Genomic DNA, 25,202 nt, shown 5'->3' on the forward strand with positions numbered 1-25,202 from the left:
AGGCCAATCTTGTCTTGATTCCCCTTTGTCCATGTCACTCTTAAACAGTGGATTGACGATGAGCTAACTTATTTGTCTAGAAAAAGTCATTTGTTTGGTCATGAGCCAAGACAAACAAACATCTATAAAGCCCCATCCCCCATTTAACAGCAGCAGGGTATTTTTGTTTTCTCTACTATGCAGCATACTTAACACTCTGGTACATTTCCATTATACATACAGTATGTATCATACAGTTCCATAAATATGAGTTTGCAGAGTTAGAGATCTGTTATTTACAGCAGAAGATTTTCAGGGTGTTGGGACATGTCCCCACAGCCAGTCATTCCCAGCACTGACATCTTGGCTCTATGAATTCCAGCACAGAGTGGGAACACATCCTAGAAACAGGTGGAAAGTCAGGCAGCATGCACAGGGGTTAGTCCTCTCTTTGTTCTGATATATCTGATCTTGCTCAAGATTAACACCATCTGATTGGAGCAAACTGTTGCCCTGACCTACTCATCTATCCTGGCCCTGTGCTATCCTTGTCCAACTTTGCCAGCTTCTGTGCCTTGCTGTTCCTGGTAGACATCAAGTTGATTTGCATGTTAGGTCAAACTCTTCTTGAGTTCAGTAAAACCAGGACGATGGTGTGTCTCAAAGTGCCTTTATTCATGCAATAATTCAGGATTGCTAATACCTGTGAACATGGATTGCAGATTGTTGGGTTTGCCAAAATACTCTATTTACCATGCTAAGGCAAACAGCTTACTGAGAGAAGTGCGTAAGAGAGCACATAATCCCAAAAGACAGTTTAATACAAGTCAGAGTATGCTGATGTTTGCCAAAGTGAGATAACAAGCTAAATGACAAGAGGAAGTTTTTCTGGTAACTCATCCCAGCGCTAGCTTCTCTAGAAGCAATGAACAGACTGCTGTAGCCGACCTGGAGCTGCCCCACTGTGTTGTGTTATGGATTGCATTGCATGACTTCAGAGCTGTAATTCCTAATTAAGCTCTTACCTACCTAATGGCTGCTGTGTGGCACCCTCAGCCTCCATCAAATAATGAGCACTGTTGCAGGGCCAGGGAGTGCTGGCAGAGTGAGTGGGAGAGATAGCAAAATCATTGCTGATTAGAGGTATGATGATGTTCTGGTGGAAAGCAGCAGTGTGCCTCCTGGGCAGCAGCCAGGCTGAGAAGAAGATGAGCAGAGCTCGATGATGAGAAGCTGGGAAGGCTTTTCACGCTTAGCAGTGCTGGGATGAAACAAGCTGATGTCTGGGTTGGGGACAAAGAGCATTTTGGTCCAATACCTTAAGCCCTGGTGGAAGCTGTGTGAAGGATTGGAGGGAGCAGGTATGGTGGGACAGGACTCTCAGTGCAGATTTGTGGTGGACACTTGAAAGTCATCTCTAATTTCTGGCTTAAGTTCCCGTACAGCGTGAATCACAGCTTCTCAAGCTGATGTACTGTGAGGAGAGAGTTAGATTGTGGGCCAGGCTTCCTTCACAGCTGCTGAAAACCCTTCTTATACATGTCTGGCCAAACTCCCCAGAAACTTGTACTGCTCTTCTGACAAAAGTGCTATAGAGGAAAGCAGCAATTACTTTTACTTTTTTTCTAGCTGTGTGACTGGAGCTGTCTGGCTGTCCTTAAAATGTATTATTTGTACTTAAAATTAGCCATTTATTATTATTTAAGCACATTGGTAAATTAAGTTCCTTGACAGTTGCAGAGGCAATTAGATTGAGAAACATTGAATTGAAAAGTGTGGCTTCAGCTACAAGAAAGAAGGAATCAGGAGGAAAAAGGGAATGCCTCCACAAGCTGCATAAGGGCCATTCAGAAAATTGGACTGCTAGGGTAAGGTGCTGTTTGTTGCTGTATAATTTCACTCCACAGAGTTTCTTATTTTGTTGGTCAAACCTAAACATAGCAACCTGAATTGCCTGAAGACTTGTGGAGTGGCAAGTGTGAGGTTGCACCGGAACGCCTGACTCCAAACTGTGATCAAATTTCAATAAGCTGCTGTCAGACACCAGTGTCACCTCATCTCATGGTGTGAAGAAGTCCTTCCATAGGTGCCTGGCAAATCTGTGCATGACTTTCCTGCATAACTGGAATTCACATAATATGAGTTTAAACAGTGCTTCCTTGGGCCAGGTGTCCTCTGCTTCCTGAACTGACGGGACAATCAAATGTGTTGTTGTCTAGTGTCTTTGGAGGGTTTGAGAGCATGGCTCTGCTCAGACTGTGCCTAACAAACAGCAGCAGGAGCCAATTTCCAGGCTGAAATAAAGCTGGAAGAAGTACAAGTGGGGAGGGCAGTTGATTTTTGTTCAAAGCCTACCCAGATGAGATAGGGTCCTGCTGTATGTGATACCAGCTAGAAGGGTTCCTCACCTAAGCTGTTGGCTGTAGGAGCAGGAGCACGCAGGTCTGTTCATTCCCTTCCCAGGTCCAGAGAGTCCTAAAGTCTCCCAGGAGCCACTGGTGTTACCAGTTACTATAGCAGAGAGGCTGGTTTGTTTTTTGAAGCGCAGCCTTCTGAGCAAGAGAGCTGGTGGACTTGCTGTCCATGCAGTCCATACTGCTTTTGCTGGTTGTTGCAGACTCACAACTTTTGGTCACCCCCTCTCTGTCCTTTCAGTCCCTGAGCTACCTTGTCTCTCCCTTGTCTGTCCTCTACTCACTGATGGGAGAACGTTGGCAACATGCTCCAGACTGCACTTTTGTAAACATGGCTGAGATCTAAACCCAAGGATCTGTGGCTGCTTTCCTGGCCTTCTTTGAGACTTCTTTTGCAGGAGTGATAGCTGAAAGGCCAGGTTACTACCAGCAGGTTTGGGGAGGTGGCTTGGTCATCTCTGGAGCAGCAGGAGCCACCTAATGCTGACTCAGATTTGGGTTAATAAGAAAGTGTGTGGTACATCTGGTTAGCATGGGAATGAGGGAGAGGTTTCGGAAGTGGAGACCAGTTTTGGTTGGAGTCATGGGTCACTGTTGCCTGCCTGGGATGACTACAGCCTGTGCACTTCCAGCTGAAGAGCTCCACAAGAGTGAAGTCTTAGGCTTAGTTGCACCTTCAGCTCCATCACCTCTTGAGAGAGTGCTGCTGCCCTGTCATCCCTAGGGAAGCTGCCTGGGAGCCTCATTTTACAATAAACTGTCACTGGGTATGCCACATATGTGCTCCAGGGCTCAGACATACCATGCCCATCAGCTATTTTGCACCTTCCATTACTTAAAATGAAATTAAACATTTAATCCTTTTATTTTTTCTACTCTTTAGTGGCATAGCTTCATCAGGCATGGGGCAGAATAGTGTCCTACACAAATGTGAGGCCTGATTTTTCAAGTGTTCCTCCAGGCAGTGAGAGATGATGGGCTGAATCTCTCCAGGCTGACAAAGGAACTGAGCCCACATCTTGCCTTTGAGTCACCTGAGTAGAAACCAAAACTGTTGGTGGATCTTACTGGGATGTCACGAACTTTAAGCTGACGGAGCAGACAAAGGCATCAGAGTCCAGTGTATATCCCAAGTAGACAGAATCATACCCACTCTTCTGAAAACCTTAGTGTTTCCTCTAGTTATGTCTGCACAGCTCACTGCCATATACATCCTGAGGCTCCCAGTACTCTCTGTAAATGTATTTCCCACAGGGTCACAGATTTCAAGCCAGTGACCAAGTGGCTTAAAATATGTCACCACAAGGCCTCCTATTTAGGTGCCCAAATCCTCTGTTGCATTTTGTTCATAACTTGTCTGAGTACTGAGTCTGCCCTTCTGCACTTTCAGCAAATTTGTGTGAGAACCACGTTCAAGAGAAGACAAAAAGTTCAGTCAAACCCAGAGGAAGAATGGTCAAAGTTTTCTTTCACTCTCCTCATTAGAAAATTCTACTATGGCTGTTTCTTTACTGTCCAGGTTTTCCCATAAGTCCTGCATCTCAAATGTTTGTGGAGCACAAGCAGAAGTACCATTTTTTCCATCACTCAATGTCCTTTGTGGTGAAGTTGTCCCAGAATCTGTTGAAGGTGGATCATGATCAGCATTTGAAGCTGTACTAGGACTATGGAAGCTTGGTAAACTCCATCGCTGAAGGTTTCTCTCATGGTCTGTTATGAGACCAGCTATGTTACTAACCTGGGACTCATGTTTGGGCTCTCCTATCACACTAGGAAGTGACTGATGCACCTCTGAACTTGAGAGGTATGGAGTCATTTCTGGGGGGAAAAAGTGTTGGTTCAGAAGAGCCACATTTGCCTCAGCTATGATCCTTTGGAGCTTCTCTTCTGGCATGCTTGCAGAACGCTCTGTTGGGAGCTCTGGTTTGTCTAGCACATCAGGTTTAATCTCCTGGGCTTCAGAAACGATGACCTCAGGAACTGGCCTGGCTGTGTCAGATGAGGTGTCACTGTCACCAAACTGTGCCTCGTTCCTGGAGGTTTCTGTTATGGGTCCTAGCTCTCGGCTACCATGAAGTCTGTTACTTCTGCTAACTCCTTCATGTTTCCTCTTGAAGCTTAAGGTGGAGTGCCTCCCTCTTGTGTGCATCTCCTGCAGCCGTCTGATGTGCCCTTTTTCATCAGCTGGGAAAAACACCGAATTCTCACTCGTCTGCCGGCTGTAGCGCTGGTGAGTGGGGTATGAAGGACCCTCATGGACACTGAGAAACCTCTTGACTCTTCTCAAGACTGAATACTGTCTCTGGTGTTTCTCCTCTTCCCAAGGCCACTCTTCCCCATAGAGAAACTCGGTATCAGCCAGCCTGCCAAGTAAAGCCAGGTAGTACATGTCACTTAAATATAGGAAGCATCAATACACATTTATCCCTCTATCTCAGACATAGGACCCAAGACATAGGAACCAAGGCCCTAGTGTGTCCCTAAAGAGAAGGAAGAAAAAGATGAGGATGCCAGGAAAGAGTGTCTGTGCCTTTGAATCAGCCAGATCACCCAAAGAACTCCCCACATCCAGATGTCTCTTCCCCTACAGACCAGGCTGGGAGGGCATCCAGCCAGGCATCTGGCACCATTTCATATTTGAGCTGCAGCCTTCTTAGGCCTAACCTTCTAACATGGTTAGGCTTGTGCTCAGGGTGAGGGAAAGGGGAGAAAGGAACCCTACTGAGTGCTGTAGTTACCTTTTCAGGAGAATCCTTCAAGAAAAATAGCAACAGTGAAAAAGCTACTGCTGGAAGCAGAGGACAACAGTTTTAAAAAAGGTTGAAATTGCTCAGATGGCCAAATCTCACTTACTGCTGGGGCATGACAGTGTCTCTGAAGGTCTCACTTGTACCTGGTACTCTTCTCCTCCACAGCCTTGGTGCTTCATGAGAACAACTATTGCTGCACATGCCAGTGAATTCAGTGCACGTCACTGACAGTGCAGTCTGGGCAAGCCAAACTGGCCCAGTTACCTGGCCTAAGGACAAGAATGGCAAAGGGGCTTGGGCCAAATCTGAGGCATGGAGTACAGGCAGGCAGCTCTAACCTGGAGGGACAGAGGAACTTCATCCAGCATTTGTGAAGGTCATAGAATAGTTTGTGTTGGAAGGGACCTTTAAAGGCAGCTAATCCAGCCTCCCTGTGATGAGCAGGGACACCTTCAACTAGATCAGGTCACTCATGGCCCCATCCAGCCTGACCTTGAGTGTTTACAGGAATGGCACACCTGCCACCTCTTTAGGCAACTTGTTCCAGGTGTTAGCTTGTGGTGGCTGGAGAAGACTTTGGGTTTGGGCTCAAGTTTTATATATTTGCTTTGGACTTGGAAGAATTTTTAGAGCTTGTTTTTGAAGTTTGCATAAGAGTTATCCATAATTTTTAGAAATATGAACAAAGAAACAGTTCCCGTGAGAAGATAATTAATAAAAAGTTAACACATCAGAGCTGTTTGCATTCCACAGAAGCTATCAGGGAGCTATTTCTCATTTTCTCCTTCCTTAAGTTTTTTGTGTGAAGTACCTTTTTATTAAAAAATTGTTTGCAGACTTAATGATGTTTCTTCTTTGCCACCTTTCCCCCTAGAAATTACCTTAAAATAAATTATATTCTATGAATTTTTCTTCTTTAGTTTTTTATTTCCTTCTTTACCTTTCTCTTTGCCATTTTATATTTTTTCCAGAAGGAAATAACCTCTGAAAAGGCTGTGTGTGATAAAACCATTGTCCTTTGTAGTAGAATGCATGCAAAAATGAAAAAATAAGAAGAAAAAAAAAAAGAGAAAACCACAATTTTAAAGCCAAATTAAACAAAAAATTAAAGACATTTTATTTTTATAAAGGTGGGAAATGATGAGAAAATTATAAATATCTTGAGATATTTTTTAAAGTTAAAAAATGTCTACTGTAAAGTTTTTAAAAAGGTTTTCACATGACAGCATCTACTTGCCTGATATTTTGTCAGTCAGGATGGTATTTATGCTTATTGATCTGTCTGTATTACAGCATGGCACAAGTATTTAAACTAACAGCTTCTAAGCTAACTGGCCTGTCACAGACTCCTCATATAGATCCTGACAACAGGGGGCAATCCCATACCCTCTATTCTTTGTAACCATTGTCCTTTGCTGATCTCTGCAAATAAATACCTTCACAAAATCTGGCCATTTCAACTTCCATGCCAGGATTATTAGTCAATAAAAAGTCATAAAACATTTAAGATGATTTGTTGTTGATCTTCACAAAAATCTGGACTGATTTCAAGTGTCATCTACTAACTAAATGAGCAAAGGAATAGCTGCTTTGCTAATTGGGGATGCATGAAGAAGCAGTAGAAAAGCAAGTATCATTAAGATAAGTCAGTCACTGTCTTCAGGTATCATCCTGTGCTCAGAGACTATCAACATATCTGTTCAGAGACTATCAACAAACCCTCCCTGCAAATATGCTCTATGTATTGATTATACAATTTAAGATATGCATGCACAGCTTGGATGAACACATGGACCACTGGAGACACCCTCCCACCATCACCGGCCTGTCCACTCCCTCCTAATTTCTTTTCTCATTTCCACCTTCTCCGCTGGAAGTATCATCAGAGCCCACATCCCTGCACTGGCTGTCTGCCAGCCAATGCAGACTGTGGGGGTGGTGCCCTTTCTGATGGCATTAAGGACCCTTAGTGCCACTCACCCCATTTCAATAGTTGATCCAAGAAAGGAAGGAATACAGTAATCAGCAGCTGCTTTTGTGTAGGGTGGGCGGGCAGAGGTATCATTCCAGTAAATATCTTTCTCCATCCTTGGCAAGTTCATGTGCATCTCGTCCACAGCCAGAAGTGAAACCTTAAATTTTTTTCGCAGAAATCATATCACTTTCAACATAGTGGAGTATATGAAATAGTCTACTTTATACTCCCTGGGTCAACATTTCTTTCAGAAACCCTTTAACATAAGCTGTGTATGATGGCCTGGCCATTAGAAGAGACTCAGTATTACAAAATAAACCCCCTATATCTGCCTATACTCCTGAGAGAATAAATTTTATCATAACTTGAATCTTCTGGACTGCAAAGATATTTGTGCCAGATTGAAGTCCTTCCCACACGTATAATGAGTTAGATGTGATCCTTCATGTGCTATGGAAAATCTGTGTAAAGAGTGACATGTGCTCCTTGGAGTGTCCAGAGGTCAAGAATCTTTCTGATAGGCTTCGTTGCCATTTTAAGACATTCCAAATGAAGTATGTGAACACTCTTCTAATAAATTTTACACAACAGGCTCTAAGGCACAGTAGCATGAGTATCCTGACATGGTGCTAAGCCAGAGAGCATCTTTGTCCATGTGAAGTCCTTTCGCATTCTTGTACATACCTGCATGGCTTACTCTGGTTACTTTGCTTAATTTGGTGGTTTATGTGGCCCTTGTTCCCCCTAACTCCTGGGATGTGGTTTCCTGGAGTCCAACATCAGCTCAGCCAGCCCTGTGCTTGGCTCTTTGCAGGGGGAGCAGCAAGGTGCTGTGGGACCTCCTCATGTCTCTGAGCTCCTTGACAGCAAAACAGCCAGGGCTCTTTGGGAATCAGGGGTAAAACTGCGCCCTTGTCATCTCACAGCCCCTGGGACTGGGGACACTGGCTCCTGTGCTGACCACAGATACTGCTGTGGGTGACAGCAGTATTCCAACATGAGTCATGCTACTGGCCCTGCTCATTAGTTCAGGGCCCTGCTTAGTGTTTTTACTATTTTTGCTGCCTTTCTCTTTAAAGGAAGGTTCATATACAATATTTTAATCACGAGACATTCAGATTACCAAAATTTGTTCTTATCTATGTGGGAATGAATTTTGGATTTTGCAGGATTGACCTACATTACATGTTTTTCCAGGCATAGAGTGGTTTTATAATTTAAAGTCAGCTGTTTGCATGTTTAGTCAGGCATTGTAAAGGCCAAATACCAAAATCACAATGAATTTGGTTGTGAAAACAAACTCTGTGGATCACAGCCACAGGTGGTCCTTCAGGGAAAGAATATGTTTTGCTAGCACTTGTTGCCCTGATTTATTCCTCAGTTTAAGACAGCATTAGATGTAATGATAACCTATGGTAGAGTAAAGCTAGAAGTAGAAATAACAACAGCAACCTGTAAATTTCTATCGATGCACCAGTTAGTTTCAAAATCATCATCATCTTCTCCAAACGGATTAATGAGCTGTTCAGCGACCTGGAAAGAAAACGAGACAGTGAAGAGAGGTTGGCATGCCATGTCAGGACTACTGCTGCAGAGAAAGTAGGATTGGATTTTTCTCTCTCTCCCTGCCTGTCACTTGCAATCACAGCTTGAGCTCCTGTGTGATTGTTCTGCCAGCCTAGCCAAGGAGCAGCTTGCTTTCACTATAGATTCATATCTCTGTGCCTCGCTGGTGCTGTCAATCACAATTGTCAGTGCTGGCCTGCTGGGAACTGAGACATGTCTGGGCCAAGGTAATTGTCACATCCAATAGTCATTACCTTTCCTTACTGTTGGCTTTGGCTCATTTAAAGGAATGGTTTAGCAGCTAGAGGCTCTGTTATTGAGCTGTTGTCTGCAACAGTCCACCAGTCCATAGGGTCAGTATTCCCAAGCCTTGCAGCTGGAGTCTGCTGGAGGGAGTAGGGCTCATCTCTCCACCTCAGCCCTCAGCCCCTACTTCTTTATCAGCATTAACCCCAATGGCAACCTTCCAGGGCTTTTGAGGAAAAGCAGCATACAAAAAACTTGACTCAAGTTAACTCTGGATCATGCTAGCCAAATCCCAGAGACAGAACCTGTCTTTAATTCAGCCTGCTGGCTTGGGTTTGTGTACCTGAGGTGGTTAAACTGCAGGGCAGAAGCTCATCTCACGGAGGACACAATCAGTGAGCTCAGACACATTTGTGGTGAGGTACCTTAGTCTGGGAGCTAGTCTGGATAGGTACTCTCTCTGGCTCCCCAAATCCAGTGAAAAAGCCCACAGAGACTGCCCCCCACTCCATGATTACTAAAGCACATTGTGTGGAGAGTAAGCACATACTGCTGATGGAGGGGGAAAAAAAGGTTAAATAGAAAAATTTAGGAAATTCAAAATGCTTCTCTATTTCCTAGTTTCTTGGTACACTGACATTAAATATCCTCTCCCCTCCATTCTTTTCTCCTTCTTTTTATCTTTTTAAGCCCTGGTTTTGAAGGTGATGGCATTCTTGATAACCCTTGCAAGCCTTCCTTGTGATGACCAGGGCCATGCACAGGAGCAGCAGAAGGGTCCTTGGTTTAATGTGGATATGGGTAAAGCAACTGTATGATGTAAACAGTGCTGTTCATTAACCTCACCATGGACAGCTATGTCTAAATAACTTATAGCTGTAAGGCAGCTGCTCCCTGCATATTTCCCCTGTGTGCCTCTAGGCTGTACCTGTGGAAAAGCACTTGCTGGCTCTCTGAGGCCACCTCCTCCCAGGCCAGCATGGGCACACAACAAAAGAACTGCTGAGTAGATTAACACTACAAAAACACCTGTAAGGTGGGAGCAATGAAAGGAGACAGGGGTCACCTCTGCTCACACTCATTCACATGGCATTACATTCTGGGTACAGCTATGAAAGTGCTGCAAAAGGGAGGAACCAGAACGCAGTCTGTGTTGTGGCTCTCCAGGGAAGACATGGATCTGCTTCATGTAAGCCAGTGGACCACCACCCAAAAGTCCACCATAAAACCTATCACATGAGCTTAAAAAAGTGAGGACTGGGACAGAGCAAATAGTGGTGGTGGTTTTTTTTTGGCTGACTTCGTCCTGGCATGTGAGACATGACTTTATTCTCCAGAAAATAACGTAGTGATGGACAACTAAACTCTGTATTTGGGCAGTTCATCTGTCCCTGTAAAGAAAATGGGGATTTAGAAGTGTCTCATGTAATGGGAAACTTTGGCCCTTTATTATAGGTATAACAGACCAGGCTTGAAGCCAAGGAATGAGCTCAGCTTACCCATTATTTCTGAGGAATTGCCAAGTTACTGGAAGTCAATACCTCAGGGCCCTTTTTGGTGCCTGGCAGCTAAAGTCCAACACTCTCAGCAGGAAACTGGCTGTAACCTTCAAGACAAAAATATCCTGACTCGGGGCACTGAGGGTTTGGATGAACCCCCAGTCTGAGGAAATTCTGCTGATATTAAATTAACATTCAAAAACTTCTTCTTCTCTCTTCCATTTCCTTATGCAGAATATTTTTCAGTTACAATGGCATCTCATACCTGCCACAGTCAGGAGCTGGCTGGAAGCTCTGAGCCTAACTATAGGAGGAGATGCTATAAACATCCTTGGGTGCTGAAGAAGGAAAACCCATTTCAGGGGCACCAGCAGGGCAGTCAAGAGGAACAGCTTACAGTTTTTAACCCTCTAGGTTAATGGGAAGACACTGCCTACAGATAAAGCCTCACTTTTCTTCAGAAGTTGCTGCCTTCACTGTACAGCCTCCCTTCCTCTTTGTCCTGCTCCCATCCAGGCTGGTCCCTATGCAGCAAAATCCCTTTCCCCTTCATTTCCTAGGACACAACACTAGAGTAGCTTGTCCTGCACACACTTTACTTTTCCTCACAATCTGCCAGCTTGGTGTGCTGTTTTCTCTACTCTACCCTTCAGAGTTGGCTGTGGGAAGGCATGTATATGACCAACTGTGTTCAATATAAATTCTAACAGAAAAGTTATATTCTAACAGAAAAGTTATATTCTAACAGAAAAGTTAGCTCTATGTTTCTATCCATGACTGATAAACACAGAAGGAAATCTAATGGACATGGACCCCAATGAAAATTTTTTTCCAGCAAGTCTGTTTCAGAGGAGAGAACCACCTTGAGGTATGTGGCTTAATTACTCAACAATCAGATTGATTGTGGTATGTTAGCTAGCAGTCATCAACAGGCTGATGGGCAGCATCCAATTCCTCTACAACTCTTCTTCTTAATGAACATTTTTATGCAGCGGGTTTCTAGCCAATATTGTCTGTCACTCTTTTATAGCCTTCTGGAACTGGGGACCTTCAATTGCCTGCATCTGATGAGGTTAACATCAGATACTTCCAGCTTTGATCATAAGAAGAAATTATCATTCAGTCCCTTTCAGCTGATGACAGGTCTGCAACCACAGTTTCCCACTGCAGAATGGAGTGGGAGAAAATGTTTTTTAATTCTCTTTTCTGTCACTTTATAATTCAAGTCCTGAGACCCTGTGGGAGTAATACTCCCTTGGAGTTATGGTGGCATTGGTGCTACTAAAATGGGCTCTTTCAGATTCACCACCATTTCTTACCATATGGTCTGTCAGGCGGAATTAAAAATGCATTGCATGATATTTCTCTATGACCACAGAGCACTTCAGGCTGAATTCACCTCTGGTGTAACTTCAGTATTCATTGGGGATTTTACACGTGTCACAGATCTGACACCTTGACCTGCCCCCCAGGGAGGGTTTCCCCCTCACCTGTCCAGGAAACCAGCTTACCTTGAGCCATCCTGCATAGAAGAAGAACTGCAGCAGTGTGAAGATTGGAATGTAAATATCTAAGTCATGTCCCTGGTACCCTTGGTCAGTATCCAAAAATTGACGCCCTATCAGGCAGGCAAAGAAAAAGGTATAGACTGCAAGAGTAACAACCTGCAAAGAACAGAACTTCATTGAAATAATAAACCAATACAATCTTATGCACAGGGCAACCCACACCCAAAGGCCTTTGTCTGCCTTTTGCCATATAATTTATGAATCTGTAGGAGGTATTGCAAGTACAGAGGCCACAGGAATAATTACGGCCAGGAAGAACACTCAGGAAACAGAAGAACATTTCAGTGCTTCCCTCCCCTCTTCCAAATTACACAAGATCTTCAAAACATCTCTGCATTAAATATGCCTTAAATAGTTAGCCAGGCCTCCATGATCCTGTGCAAGTGAACCAGTGCTCAGTATCTCAGAGACTCAGGTTGGGACTATGAATGTTTTATATAATGAATGTTTTGTACCAACCCCCCTTTTATGGAAATTGTGTTTTGAACTTTCTACAGGATAATAGCTCAGTACCTGGGTATAGACCAGTGGAATTCCAACCCAGTCATAACCAAATAAAAGGCTACACCAAGACCGGTACTTATTCATCTCCTAAAAGGCAAAAAGAAAAAAACCCAACCAACAAGAAACCACAACAAAATAAAATTGCATGGGATACAATTCTGAACTGTAAATATTTTGTTGCAGTTTATTTTTGCACATATAAAAGGACAGAGAGAAAAGAAGGTATATATAAACTGATACTATAACTGTACCCAGCACCCCATTTGAATATTGACTTTATGAAGTTAAAGTGCTTAGTATGCTTCGTATTTCTTCACAATTCATCTTCTGCTTCTGTTTTATTCACAGTGTAGTGATACATGAAAGAGATTATATTACATCATAAAAATGATATTTTACCACATAATGAAATATTCAGGGAGATTATCTTCTCTGAAGCTGATAATAAAATCTTCAAAATGCCAAATTATTCTCATTTCTCATATTTTAAGCAATGGGAAAAGTATAAATTTAGAGTGATGTTACAATAATTTTTTACTTATCAATTTTTTGCTTTTTGCAATACCTTCTTAGTCATATTAAAGAGAATCCCAGTGAATGCTGCTGTGTGTTTAAGTGTGCATTGGTACACAAAGAAAAGTGGGATAAATCCTGAGTAAGGTAATTTAGATGACACAGGAGATCTGTGCATACTAAATAAAACGAATTATGTAAGGGAAAAGCAACATAGCAATTTCAAAAACAATAGATTAGTTTTTTCTAGATTTCCTTTTTTTACTTACATTCATCAGTGTCTGCAGATCCACACTGTCTCGAATTCTTCCCTCCTTTCGTGCCTTTGATGCCAAATTTCCAAACCAGACAAATGGGACCCAGTATTTCAGGTGGGGAGACTTAAGATCATCAAAAAGTTTTCTTTCATATTTTGTCATAAATCCTATTTACCAAAAAAACAAAACAACCTTCATTTATTCTATGCTATTCTATGATTCTATACATTTGGAGTATGTTTTTATCTGTTTATGTATTATTTGCTAAGAACTCTGTTAAACACAACTTATAATTCTAACTAGTAACCTCCTCTTAAAAAAAATTCAGGACAGATCTTGCTTGAAAGAACTTCTTTTTGCATTAATTACCTATGCTAAATTCCTCTCTACCAATATGGGCAATAATTTATTATTATTGTGTTCTTATATCTAACTGCTGACAGATGGTAGATACATAGAATACTAAGAATTGTACAAATTACTCTCTAGTTTCATATGCTTCTTTCAGAAAAATAAGAAACTGGACATATCATTCAAGAAACATTTTTCACCAATGATAGCTTTCAGAAGCATTTGGACATATTGTAAGGGCTGTTACATGACCTTCTGATTCTGATAATTTTTTGTTATATCTGCAAAGCAGTGAGCAAGCAACAGAGGATACAAGTGCATGCATGAAACAAAGCCCAACAGAGTGTGTGCCTTCTGCCAGTGAAACACTTCCCTGACAGATTGTTTGATGTTTTCTTTGGGGTTATGAAGGCATGCAAAGTGATGAAGAGGGAATCAAGCACAGAAATCCCGCCGCTAAGGGGACACTGGGCCAGGTGACATGCTGTGGGGCTGCAAGCTGAAGATGCTCTCTGCCTGGCAATTTGCCTTGCTGGGGAGCTGGGAAGGTTTTAGGTTTCCTGAAGAGCTCTCCTGCCTTGTGAAGCTCTGCTTCCCCCTGCTGCAAGCAAGTCCAAGGTCACATAACCAGGGAGTCAGGGCTGTGTGTGACAAATCCTGCACCAGAGCCAATCTCTGCCTAGGACTGGCAAGGGAGCAGCTGCCTTTTGGAGCAGCACCTCTACCCCTCTGGGGAAGAAAGCTCTGCTCTGCTGTCCTCCTTCCACCCAGGCTTTGACAAAAACAACCTCAGAGAATTCACATTTTCCTTTCTCCAAATCCTGTATTTTCTGGCATCGGGGCAATTGTCATGTTTGAAGGATCTTAGTTTTTGCTCAGGTATGTGACATCTATCATGTGGGTATAAAGCTTCTTTTGTTGTATTGACATTAGCTCTGAAACAAGACAAAGTTAGTAACATGACAGCCCCAAAACAGGGGGCCCAGCCAACCAATTACAAGTTTGAGTGCTGAAAATTCAGTAAGAGAATTGACAGTAGACTCCAATGAGGAACTAAGAATATGTCCACTATGGCTAACATAGTTAATGACACATGACACAGCAAACAAATAAATATACATAAACTCAGTTGTGATGCATAGAAATGTGAATTAAGTTAGAGGAGATTTGCTAAACACAGTGATCTTAAACATTCTCTTTTTGAGGAAAATGCCACTATTGTACAGTTGGAACAAGACTACACAGGAGGTATGAAATACTGCAACTACTGAGAAGAAAGGCAAGGACAGGACAGAAAACACTGTGGAAGAGGAAATATTCAGCAGCAAGAGACAGTACTCATGCAGTATCATAGAATTTCAGAACAGAATTAGATAAAGCCTTTAAAAGTTCCCTGGGCATTTTGCATTTCTCATAATTAACTTCACAGAAATAATCAGGCAACCAGACAAATTAACCTGCTAGTCATGGCTCCTGACTCCTAAAAGTCAGTCTTTCAGGCTGCCTTTAATTTTTGTCCAGCCAGCCTGTTTATTACAGGACAGGAAAACATGTGTGTCTATCAGGCTGAAACAGACAGACAGAAAAACAAAAAATTGAGTCTGGAGTAAACACTGGATGCAAGTCACTTGGAGGCTCTGGAAAGACTCAGCCTGAAGGGGTCACAAAGAACAGCAAGGATCAGTTCAGCTTTCCACTGAAATTGGGCACCTCCTGTTCAGAAAGCTCAACAAAATCTGATTTTTTAAATTATAAAGTTCAAATTGGCATTGAAGTTTTGTGTTAATATTGATTAAATATTCTCTTTGATTAATATTAATAATGTCTACTATTATTATTGCAGAAAATACTAATTCTGGATTGCTCTTACTGCTGGCAACACAGACAACATGCAGTTAAGAATAGCTCACTGTTATTGCAGTGGTAAGGAAACACTTTATATTCCATTAAATATAAGGGAGGATATAAAATTTCAGTTATTAAAATTACATGGTTTCTAAATATGGTCATTCTATTTTTATTTAGAAGTATTCAAAGAATTAACCAAGAAACTCTATAAACAAGAATACTGGTTTTGACAAGCATTGGAAGACTGAAGTAGCTCCAGAAAATGGGAAATATTTGTCAAACATTGTGTCAGGATCATGAAAAGGATGACCTAAGGAATGACAGGGCACTGAATCCTTGTGAAAGTTTCAGAAGAGTGACATGGAGAGCAATCAATAAACCATCAAAGGATACTAATGTGAGCAGTATCACGTTGTCAGCCAAAGAGATATTACAGGAAAATTATTGATGAGAACACAAGCCTGGCTGGGACAAAATCACTCATGCTCTCCCTTGAGTGATTCAAAGAGTATTCAGTTCTCCTGTCAAAACTCAATGGCTTGAGACAAGACTGGTTCAGGTAATTCATATTAAATATTTTTAATACTAGTGGTTTGAAAAGAAGGATCATGATCAAGTAGATAAAAGTTTCATTTTCTGCTTCTGTGTTATGTGGGAAAGGATTAATTTAGGTGCTTCCTTCCAGTAGAGGATTTGGGACTGCACTCTTCAGCCACTCATAGATACTCCTGTTGCTGAGCTCACACCTTATGTTTCTCTTCAGTGTTTCCCATCAGCTCTTTTGGGGTGTTCTCTGCTCAGCTGCTCACTCATTACTCTGTTTTTAACAGTTCCAGCTTCCCCCTTGCACCTTGCAGCCAACACGATTGCTGTGCTCAGGACAGCTGCTGGGCATTTGACACTTACAGCATGTGTGCACCAGCAGTCAGCATCATAAAGGAGTGAATCCACATGGACCTACCGTCTACAGCTCCACAAAGAGTGTTAAAACATGAAAAAGAGTCAGGAGGAAGGTCCAGCACTCAAGACTGTATCCTATAGAAAGAGCCTGCAGTTGGTGCAGCTCCTCAGTTTCATTCAAGCCTTTATGCAGTCTGCTAACAGGTAGCTATTGAGGGAAACAATATGCTTTCTTCTAATTAAAAATAAAGAAGGACCCAAACTTTGACAAAGTCCAGTGAATAGAAGATAGCACTGTGTAAGTTCAGGCTGAGAATAAGTTGTCGCTCTTCAACAGCAAGTTTACTGTTGTGAATGTCTGGTCACCTAGGATGCAGTGTAGTCTCCAGTACACCCATCCAAATTTTAAATCTGGGCTGATTACATTCCTAGAAGGTATTAGCTCAGTCAGAAACTGCAGCCTGATAAAGGATGCTGCTTTTGTGCTTTGTGTTATGGATGAGTCAGACTAGATCATTGTGGCACTGTTCTCAAATTTAAAATATATGAATTTAAGCAGTTCATTTGCTGAAAAGAGAAGTGTGTAGCAATAGTTATGTCACAGCAGTTCACAGTTTGACAGCAAAATGCAAAATCATCATAAGTTGTTTCAATGATGACTGTGCTGTAAGTATCAGATTTGTGCTGCTCACATTCATATTAAATGTCTCCTTCCCATGCAGTCTGATATGCCATGCCACAGGGAACTAGGGAGGGGATGATTGCAGAGTATTGTCTAAGTCATGGATATTAACAGGAGCAAAATGTACCCTGAAAAGCTCAATACTGCATCAATAAAACCTCTGCAGCACAATATGAATTAAAACCTACCAAAAAAAAGTGCCGGAATGCAGAGCTGACTACACTGTCTATACTTATATACACAGTTTATAGTAGAAGATTTTTCACTGTTAAAAAAAACAACAATCAAAACTTGCTTTCCAGTCTACAATTTTGGTACAATGCTGTGACATTCTGTCTCTTTGGAACAGATTGTCTTTAGCAATAGGGAGGCAGAGCTGGATTAGCTGCCTGGAAATGTTGTAATTTTCCAGTGCATAATAGAAGCAGATTGCTGGGGACAGTGACAGAAGCTTCCTTGACCTCTCACTGGCTCAGGTAAACAGTTTTGTTGCACAACACAAGGAAGAGAGCTTTAAAATTCAATGAATTCTACTAAATGGTTTGGGGTTTTTTTTAAGTAAGATTGGTGCATTCTGCCTGGCATTTTTTTTAATATCTATAGCTTCTCTCACATATTTTAAATGTGTATATGTATATTACACTGCATATTTTAACTTGCTAAAACTTTGCTTACTAATCCCTGCCAAAGGAATAATTTTAAGAAATTCAAGACATTCAGTAGAAAACATGACTTCCCTTTGGAACAGATCCCCACGTCTTTGCATTGCTGTTCTGCCTCTGCCACTGACCATGCCAGTCAGAAGGCACAGTGCCACACCTTGCCTTTAAATACTGAGCAGTCAGTTCTTGAGAGACAATTAAAGTGTTACATGACTGAGCTCTCTTCACCATCATTACACTCACTGTGTTATTGAAAGAAACAGAAAGCAAAGACATGTTTAATTCTTAGTTTAGTTATCACTGAAAAAACTAAGTTTAAAGTAAGTTTTTCAATACAAAGAAAAAACCCTCGGGGCTGAGGAGTTTTTTAAGTAAATCACAACACTTAAAATGTGCAATCTCTTAAAAATGCAGTCTACTTGAATAAAAATTGGGATAAAGCTGTACTTGTGAAGTGCCTACAGAGATCAGCCTCTGATACACCAGACCAAGTTATATCCCGGACATTGGGGCAATGCCATATAACAAGTCACCATTTGTTGTACTACATCATACTATATTGCAACTTTGAGTTTTTTGTACTTTAGAGGATGTTCCATATGCCTGAGTGTTTGAGGCAGGCCCCTCCATGGGGTCTGAAAGCAGACTCACATAAGACTGTCAAACTAGTTTGATTTCTATAGTGTTGCTAAAGACTTTAAGAACATTAAAGATGCACTCTTAGGGTTATACCATCTAAATCACTAACAAAAAGATGACTGCTTTGAGGTGGGTTAGTATGATGCACACATGGGGCCACAGGAACGAAAAAATGAGACTGGCTTTTTCCCTCCCTGAGCCCCCACGTCTGAGAGAAAGGAAAGCAATTTTGGGGAGGCAAAGGGCAGTACCTGCTCCAACCACATGGTCCATGGTGGGGAACCTTTTGTACACAGCTGTGCTGACAGAGCGAAAGATCAGCAGGGATGTTAAATTCACATAACGCATGAGAGTCCTCCTCAGCAAGCGCCCGTACTCATCTCTGCCCTGCACGCAGCTGGAGATGAGCAGCATCAGACGATCCGGCCAAGGCAAGTTCACAAACTGGTTCCACCAGCGATTCACCACCAAAGTTACATAGAACCCTGAGGGTTAGAAGGGAAAAAAAAGTCCAGTGCCTATCAGGATTTCAGGTACTTTAATTTTAGTTTGCAGAGTGTTGTTCATATCACTAAGCTGCTATATTTCCCAGAATAAATGCAGTAAGCCATGTCAAAACCCAGGATGCAATAAATACTAATTATTTAATGGACCTTGCAATGTAACAGTACATTCCAGCTGAGTATCTCATACCCATGAATTTCCAAATTTCCTCTTGTGTAGTGAAACTCAGGGAAAATTTATTTCATTGGGAGATCACGTACAAGGTATCAGTGTAAGTGGGCATGATCTAAATATATGGAAACCTTTTTTGTTAGTATATTAAAAACATGAGCTTAAACGTTGATGTGACAAAAACAACTTGAACTTGAGAAGTCCTGTTGGTGTTGGAAGCAGATGACCATTGTGAACCTCTAACCTCCCACATGCCTCTCAGCTCTGAAATGCTTCCATGCACCAACATTCGCAAAATGCCTGAACAGAGACATAGTTGAAGAATAATTTCACATTTATCTGGTACTTACCAAGCACAAAAGTTACTGGGATTTGTTCAGCATATTTGTCACAGTAAATTGATAATTTTTCAAAGAACCGTTTTTGGCTACCTGTAAGAAAAAATCTGCAGCAAAAATAAAATGTATCTGTCCTTCCATAATATTCTGGCGCTAGCTACTAAGTGCAAGCATGTATAAATAATCAGATATGTACACTGGGGAGCAACCTTGGCTAATGCCTTCAAGCAAATTCTTAAAGGGAAAGGTCCGAACACTTTTGGCAAGTATTAAAGAAGCTGGAGGAACAGTATTATTCCCTGGTTTTTGTAGTTTTTTCTCAGGACTAATCTGAATGGTACTACTAATTAGATCAATATGTCTGGAAAATTTTGCTGTCCCATACAGACCAAAGATGACAGCAAGCTCTAAGTCTGCAAGTAGACCTTAGTCTCCTTAATGGAAATGCTTAGGTCTGCTTGAATTGCAAAAGATTACCAATCAAATTCCTCTGATTTGAAAATGTTACATTGTTGCAACAGTTTTTAAATTCTTACTCCTATGAAATTTTTCTTTTCCACAAGATTAAAATTCAACTGTATTTTGCAATCAGGAAAATATTCACCAAATGATACCAAGTGGGCCACGGTAGTAGCTTCTGCCCACAGGAAAAGGTGTCTAATGAAATACAACAAGCTTCAGTATAATTTTTTTTATTTGTATAGGTGAGTATTACAGTTATTTTTTGACTTCTTATAAATGGAACAAATATAACAAATATTTGGTAGGTTTTGCTTACAATTGTGCAATAAACTGGAGCACATATAGAAAGCTTTCTGTGGTGTATTTACCATGGTCTTCAATTGCCTGACATTTCAATTAAACTAGATTAATTTAAATAACTGTGAGACTTTGGTGTTCCTTTACATATTAATGCTATAATTTTCTTTCTTTGTTTACAGGTATAGATTACTGAACAAAAAATAGCGATTAATCAGAGAAAAACTGAAGCTCATTTTCTCCTTGCTTCCAATAAAAACCAGAGATATAATTAGAGATCACAGTAAGAACTGAACCATAATTTTGATACTTCTGTGTAATGTACTTCATCAATTAAAAGTTTCACTGTACTAATTGATGCATTGCATCTGTCATATGGTGTTTAATTCACACCTTGGTGAAAAAAGCAATTCTTCTCGTAATATGTTCGTGCCAGGTGCTGGGTGACACACAGATAATAACCGTGTCTGGCTTCCATGCAGTTTTACTTGGTTCTTTGGAAGGTTAAAAATCAAGTTTGCATGCCTTCCTAGCTTGAAGCAAAATTTGCTTTTCTTGGCTATATAACTTCACTCCAAAATGATTACCTCTGAGTGTTGTTAAATTCCCACTGAGCAACCAAAGACAGAGCTCTGCAGGGAGAACAAAAGGTCTATACCTTTGATCTAAGGCAGGGAGGCACTCTCACAACTGACAGCTCAATGTCAGAATGACAAAAGCTGTATAACCTAAGCTTGCTCTTAATTTTTATTTATTCTAGCTTCAGTAGGATGGTTGCTCAATGCTAGGCTAAAAGTACAATCAGCTGAATATGATAAACGGTATTGACACTCTACATATTTCCTCTGGAACCTTAAAGCAAACATGGAAAGGTAAACACACTGGAAAATGTCCAAGGAAAAGATAATAAGTAAAGAGTAACCTCCCCCCATCATTCATCAGCCTAACTCTAGGAAGTCTGAAACTTCAGCATAACATTTAATGAGATGTGAATTGGAAAGAGTGTACCTGTATAATACACTTATCGCTGTGTAAAGAGTAGCAAAAACAATAAATTCTCTGTACAGCAATTTGTAGATGCTGCCTTTCCACCTTAGGAGTAATCTGTGAAATCCAAAGAAAGTGGCATTTGCTACTTTGCTGGAATAAGTGACTGTCATCGTCGTGGTAGGCTGGGCCTAGAAACAGTAGAAGAGAAGCAGGACACCAACAGCATTTTAGACAGTGTATCCTAACCTGAATGCACCCTTGTATAGATAGATACATGGATATACATGTAAATTTAAACATATAAAATATGTGTACATAAATACGTGGTGTTTGTATTCATATATCTATAGAGAGGGAAAAATAAAAATCATGCAGTTACAAGCCCTGTTGAGACCTGCAGATTGACTGGTGCAAGGCTGTATTTGGGCTCTATGTCTATGACCACCCAAACCCAGCAGTTAGCACTGAATGTGGCCACCTTTCTGGGTGGCAGTGGCTGGGACATATTACACCTCTGCAGTCTCTGCTTATGCTCAGTTTGCTCCACTCTAGTGTGAGCAAAGAATAGGAAACAAATTTGCTTGACATTTTTTTCAAAATTTTCTATTTCTTGGTTACAGCAGTGAAGCTAAATTCCACAAATGCAGGTACATCCCCAGCCAGTATTTTTAATTCGTTGTGGAAATTATAATCATTGAAAAAACAAATGAGATTTGGGGACTGCTTCTTTCATTAACATTTATGACAGCAGCTGAAATTGGCTGGGGAATGCTGTTATTTCTCCCCTTGGCAGCTAGACTGCTCCTCAATACTTCAGCATTGCATGGCCATGCAAAACAAGCCCTAAGGCTGCTCAGGTAGGTAGTGTGAGACACGGTGTAATTAAAGTACAACTGAAAATACACAGGTAAATACTTTATGCTGGGTTTGGTACTTGCTTACCCAGTGCAGGGAGATGCTGCAGGAACTTTCACATGCTTACAAAACAAATCCTAGCTCCAAATGCGAATGAAAACAGTTTTATACAGCATGCAAGAAAGAGAGTAATTAAGACAATCACAAAATCTCAAGAAAGTTACTGTGTATCACAAATATTATTCTTGTCTATATTTTTGTGATGCCACTGTAGCAAATTTATTGGGGGGATGGGGGAGAAAAACCTGAACTCCTAGTTAATAGATGACAAATATTTTGTGCATCTTGGCTGTGTCTCTGATGCAGAGCATAATGTAAGCCATTAAAATTCACCTGTAAATGTGCCAGTTTTTATTTTAGTCACCAAGGGACTCAGCAGGGAAAAGACACTATAAGCCTTGTATTGCTGACAGGCTGCCTCTTTTCCTCTGCAGAATGATTGCTTGATATTTGACAGCATGGGGCTGAAGATTATTTTTTGTGTTGGTTTTTTTCTTTCTTAAAAAAAAAAAAAAAGCATGGGTATTAGTCTTTAGAATCCAGATGGTACTTTTTCTTTTCCTGAGCCTTGGCACAGACATTTAAATTTTTTGTTGTCATTGTTGTACTCTAAGAAGTTCAATGCAAGAGCCAACTTGTCTGACAGGCATGCCTGGAAATGCAGTCCTGTCTGCTAAAAATCTTGTGGTTAGGATGCAATACTTGAGAAAATGGAGGCAAAGATGTCCATTCTCCAGCAAAAGTGGGACTTTATGAACAATGAAAGAAATCTGTGGCTGGGAGGAATGGGGTAAAATAATATGCTTAAAAATATACTGCGTTTCCTGGAACTATTGTGGGAGCTTTTAGATCTTGCCCATTGATGTGTGGAGTATGTGCCTAAGCCATGCCACCAACAAGTGTGCCTCTATCTCCCCATTAGTATCCACTTTGTAATGGAAATCGCCAGTGGGAAATCTCCAGCAGGGACTTGGATCTAGGAAAGATGTCTGATAGTGGGAGGCCTTGTAGCTTGGCAGGAACCCAGACCCTCAGCACAACACAGGGCTACAATCAGAGGATGAAGTTAGACAAATGCAGGATGAAACAAAACATGAACTGCTAACTGTAGGGGCAGCCAAATATCAGAACAGGGGACTAGACAGTCACCCTCTTGTTTAGGATCTTTAAGCTGAGGGCAAATTGTAGTACAGAAGATGACTTTTGGGAAGAATTCACATAACTGAGACAGGCAGGGGCTGAGGGGTTCTGCTAGTCTCTCCTGGTGTCTGGGCATCTGTAGTGGGCCACAGAGGAAAAAAGATTGCTTGCAACACCCTTGGAGCTTCTGCAGCTCTGAAGACAAGCAGCCATTAGTGTCAAAAACATGACTCTCAGTTTCTGCATTGGAGGTTCAGGAAGGATTCCGTCTCCCAGCTATCGGAAAGTGGAAAGTGCCAAAAACTGGTCAGTAGCTAAGCTAGACAAAGTGGGTCTACCTTCTCTACAGACCTGAAGCAAATCCTGTCTTGCAAGGCCTAGTAGATTGGTTTTGGCCACAAATGCAGTGCTGTAGTAATAACAGGAATCAAGATTAAGAATATTTCCACATGCATTAGACTGGGAGAAGATTTTTATCCACCAAATGCAATTTGTCTGCTTGCAGCAACTATATTTCATTTAATCACAGTCCAGCCATCTCTTAGCACCTTACTCAATGCCCTTGACTCTGAACAGAAATTCTTGGAAGACACTGAATGCCCCTTCTTATTCTTTCTGCCTCTGAAATGGGGCAAAGACTGTTACAGAAATTTGGTGCCTTGGTTTCCTTTCCTTGCCTATTGCGTGCTCTGTTTTATCCTCTTGCTAAGCAAATGCATTCCTAAACATTTATCATTGGGTTCATATAGGGATAATTCAGGATAATATAATTCAATGACTTAAAATGTACATTAGGTCAGATTAGGTGATTACAGAACAGTTTTGACTATACAAAGCTATGAAAGACAGCTCTGCATTTGTCTGGTTAGATTTCTCAACACAGCAAACACAAATTTAAATCTGCATTTGTGGTTTATTTTTTTTTCTGACAACAACAACAACCATTTAGGTATGGCCTCCCCTTGCAACAGGAAGTTTTGGAGTAAAGCCTTGGGCTGACTCTGGCTCTTGCAGAGTGGTCCCAAGCCCTTGGTTCATGGGCAGCATGTTGGCAGAGAGTCCTTCCTACATTACTTATGGCCACAGGAAATTAAAAAGCTAAAACTGAGATGGACAGGAAGAGCAAAGCATTACGATGCCCCCCAGCACATTCCTTCCTAAGCACTCTTTTGGCCAGGGCTGAAGAAGGACAGAGTACATTAGATCAGATACCACAGGCACCAGGGTAATGAAAAACATTCCTAATTATCATGCTGCCCTTAAATTCATTAGCAGATATAGGGTTAGGCTTTTTGCTGGTATGGATTTGTGAGTTTTGAGGACATAACACAAGTTATGCCCATTTGATGCCTGTAGAGATCTTGACTCATATCTATGATGCCGCTTTTTTTTTTTTACTCAGTATTTATTTCCTTTCTGAAACTTTATCAAGCACAAACTGAAATGAGAGTTATATATTATTCCACTTTTGCAAAGATCATTAGAAGACGTTGAGAAAAACAGCTAAAAATATAAGTGTGTCCTCTCTGTCAATACTGAACCCAATTGTAAATGGGATTTTTGCCTGGCTGAGAATTTCTGGATGCATTAGGATTCAGAGAGAAACCACAATACAAAATAACAGCCATCAATGTTTCCTAACTGACCATGAAAGGCTCTTTACAGAATATATAAATAAATAGTACCTCTATGCAGATTTACCCCTTGTCGTTGTTCACCTTATGTTTTAGTTTACGGCATAGAAGAGAAAGTGAGATTTGAGTTAAGCCAAGTATAAAAACATATTAAGCTTACGCTGTATCCACTGACCTGCTATTTTGATTCAGCAATCCAAGCCCGAAGGCAAATCCTGGACCCTTCCTCTTTCTCAGACGTCCTTAACCAAGTCCCCTTCAGATCTGCAAAAATCACCTTGCTCTTCCCTTAACCTGAAGCAAGGGGTTGCTGCTGCCGAGCCCTGAGAGGAGTGGACTGACAAGAACAGGGGTTAAAATGTCTTTCCACTTCTGGAAGTCTGTTTTTGCCAAGTACT

The 25,202-nt window shown here is 41.3% G+C and overlaps 1 protein-coding gene across 2 annotated transcripts; it reads right to left on the reverse strand.

The window, feature by feature from the left end:
* Positions 1-633: 633 nt before the first annotated feature.
* BEST3 (bestrophin 3) lies at positions 634-25,202 on the reverse strand. Of its 2 annotated transcripts, XM_059473213.1 has the most exons (10): positions 24,980-25,202; positions 21,134-21,303; positions 19,379-19,473; positions 18,605-18,838; positions 13,284-13,438; positions 12,511-12,588; positions 11,941-12,093; positions 8,571-8,651; positions 7,124-7,275; positions 634-4,756 (listed from the first exon to the last, which is right to left on the reverse strand). In XM_059473213.1, the coding sequence occupies exons 2-10, from the start codon at positions 21,283-21,285 to the stop codon at positions 3,850-3,852; spliced, it is 2,007 nt and encodes a 668-aa protein (XP_059329196.1). In that variant the 5' UTR covers positions 21,286-21,303; positions 24,980-25,202; the 3' UTR covers positions 634-3,849. The 2 variants fall into 2 exon arrangements, with proteins under 2 accessions (XP_059329196.1, XP_059329197.1); XM_059473214.1 differs by lacking the exons at positions 19,379-19,473; positions 21,134-21,303 and having other exon boundaries at positions 24,980-25,092.

The sequence above is a fragment of the Ammospiza nelsoni genome, chromosome 5 (assembly GCF_027579445.1).
Source record: "Ammospiza nelsoni isolate bAmmNel1 chromosome 5, bAmmNel1.pri, whole genome shotgun sequence".
NCBI lineage: Eukaryota > Metazoa > Chordata > Aves > Passeriformes > Passerellidae > Ammospiza > Ammospiza nelsoni.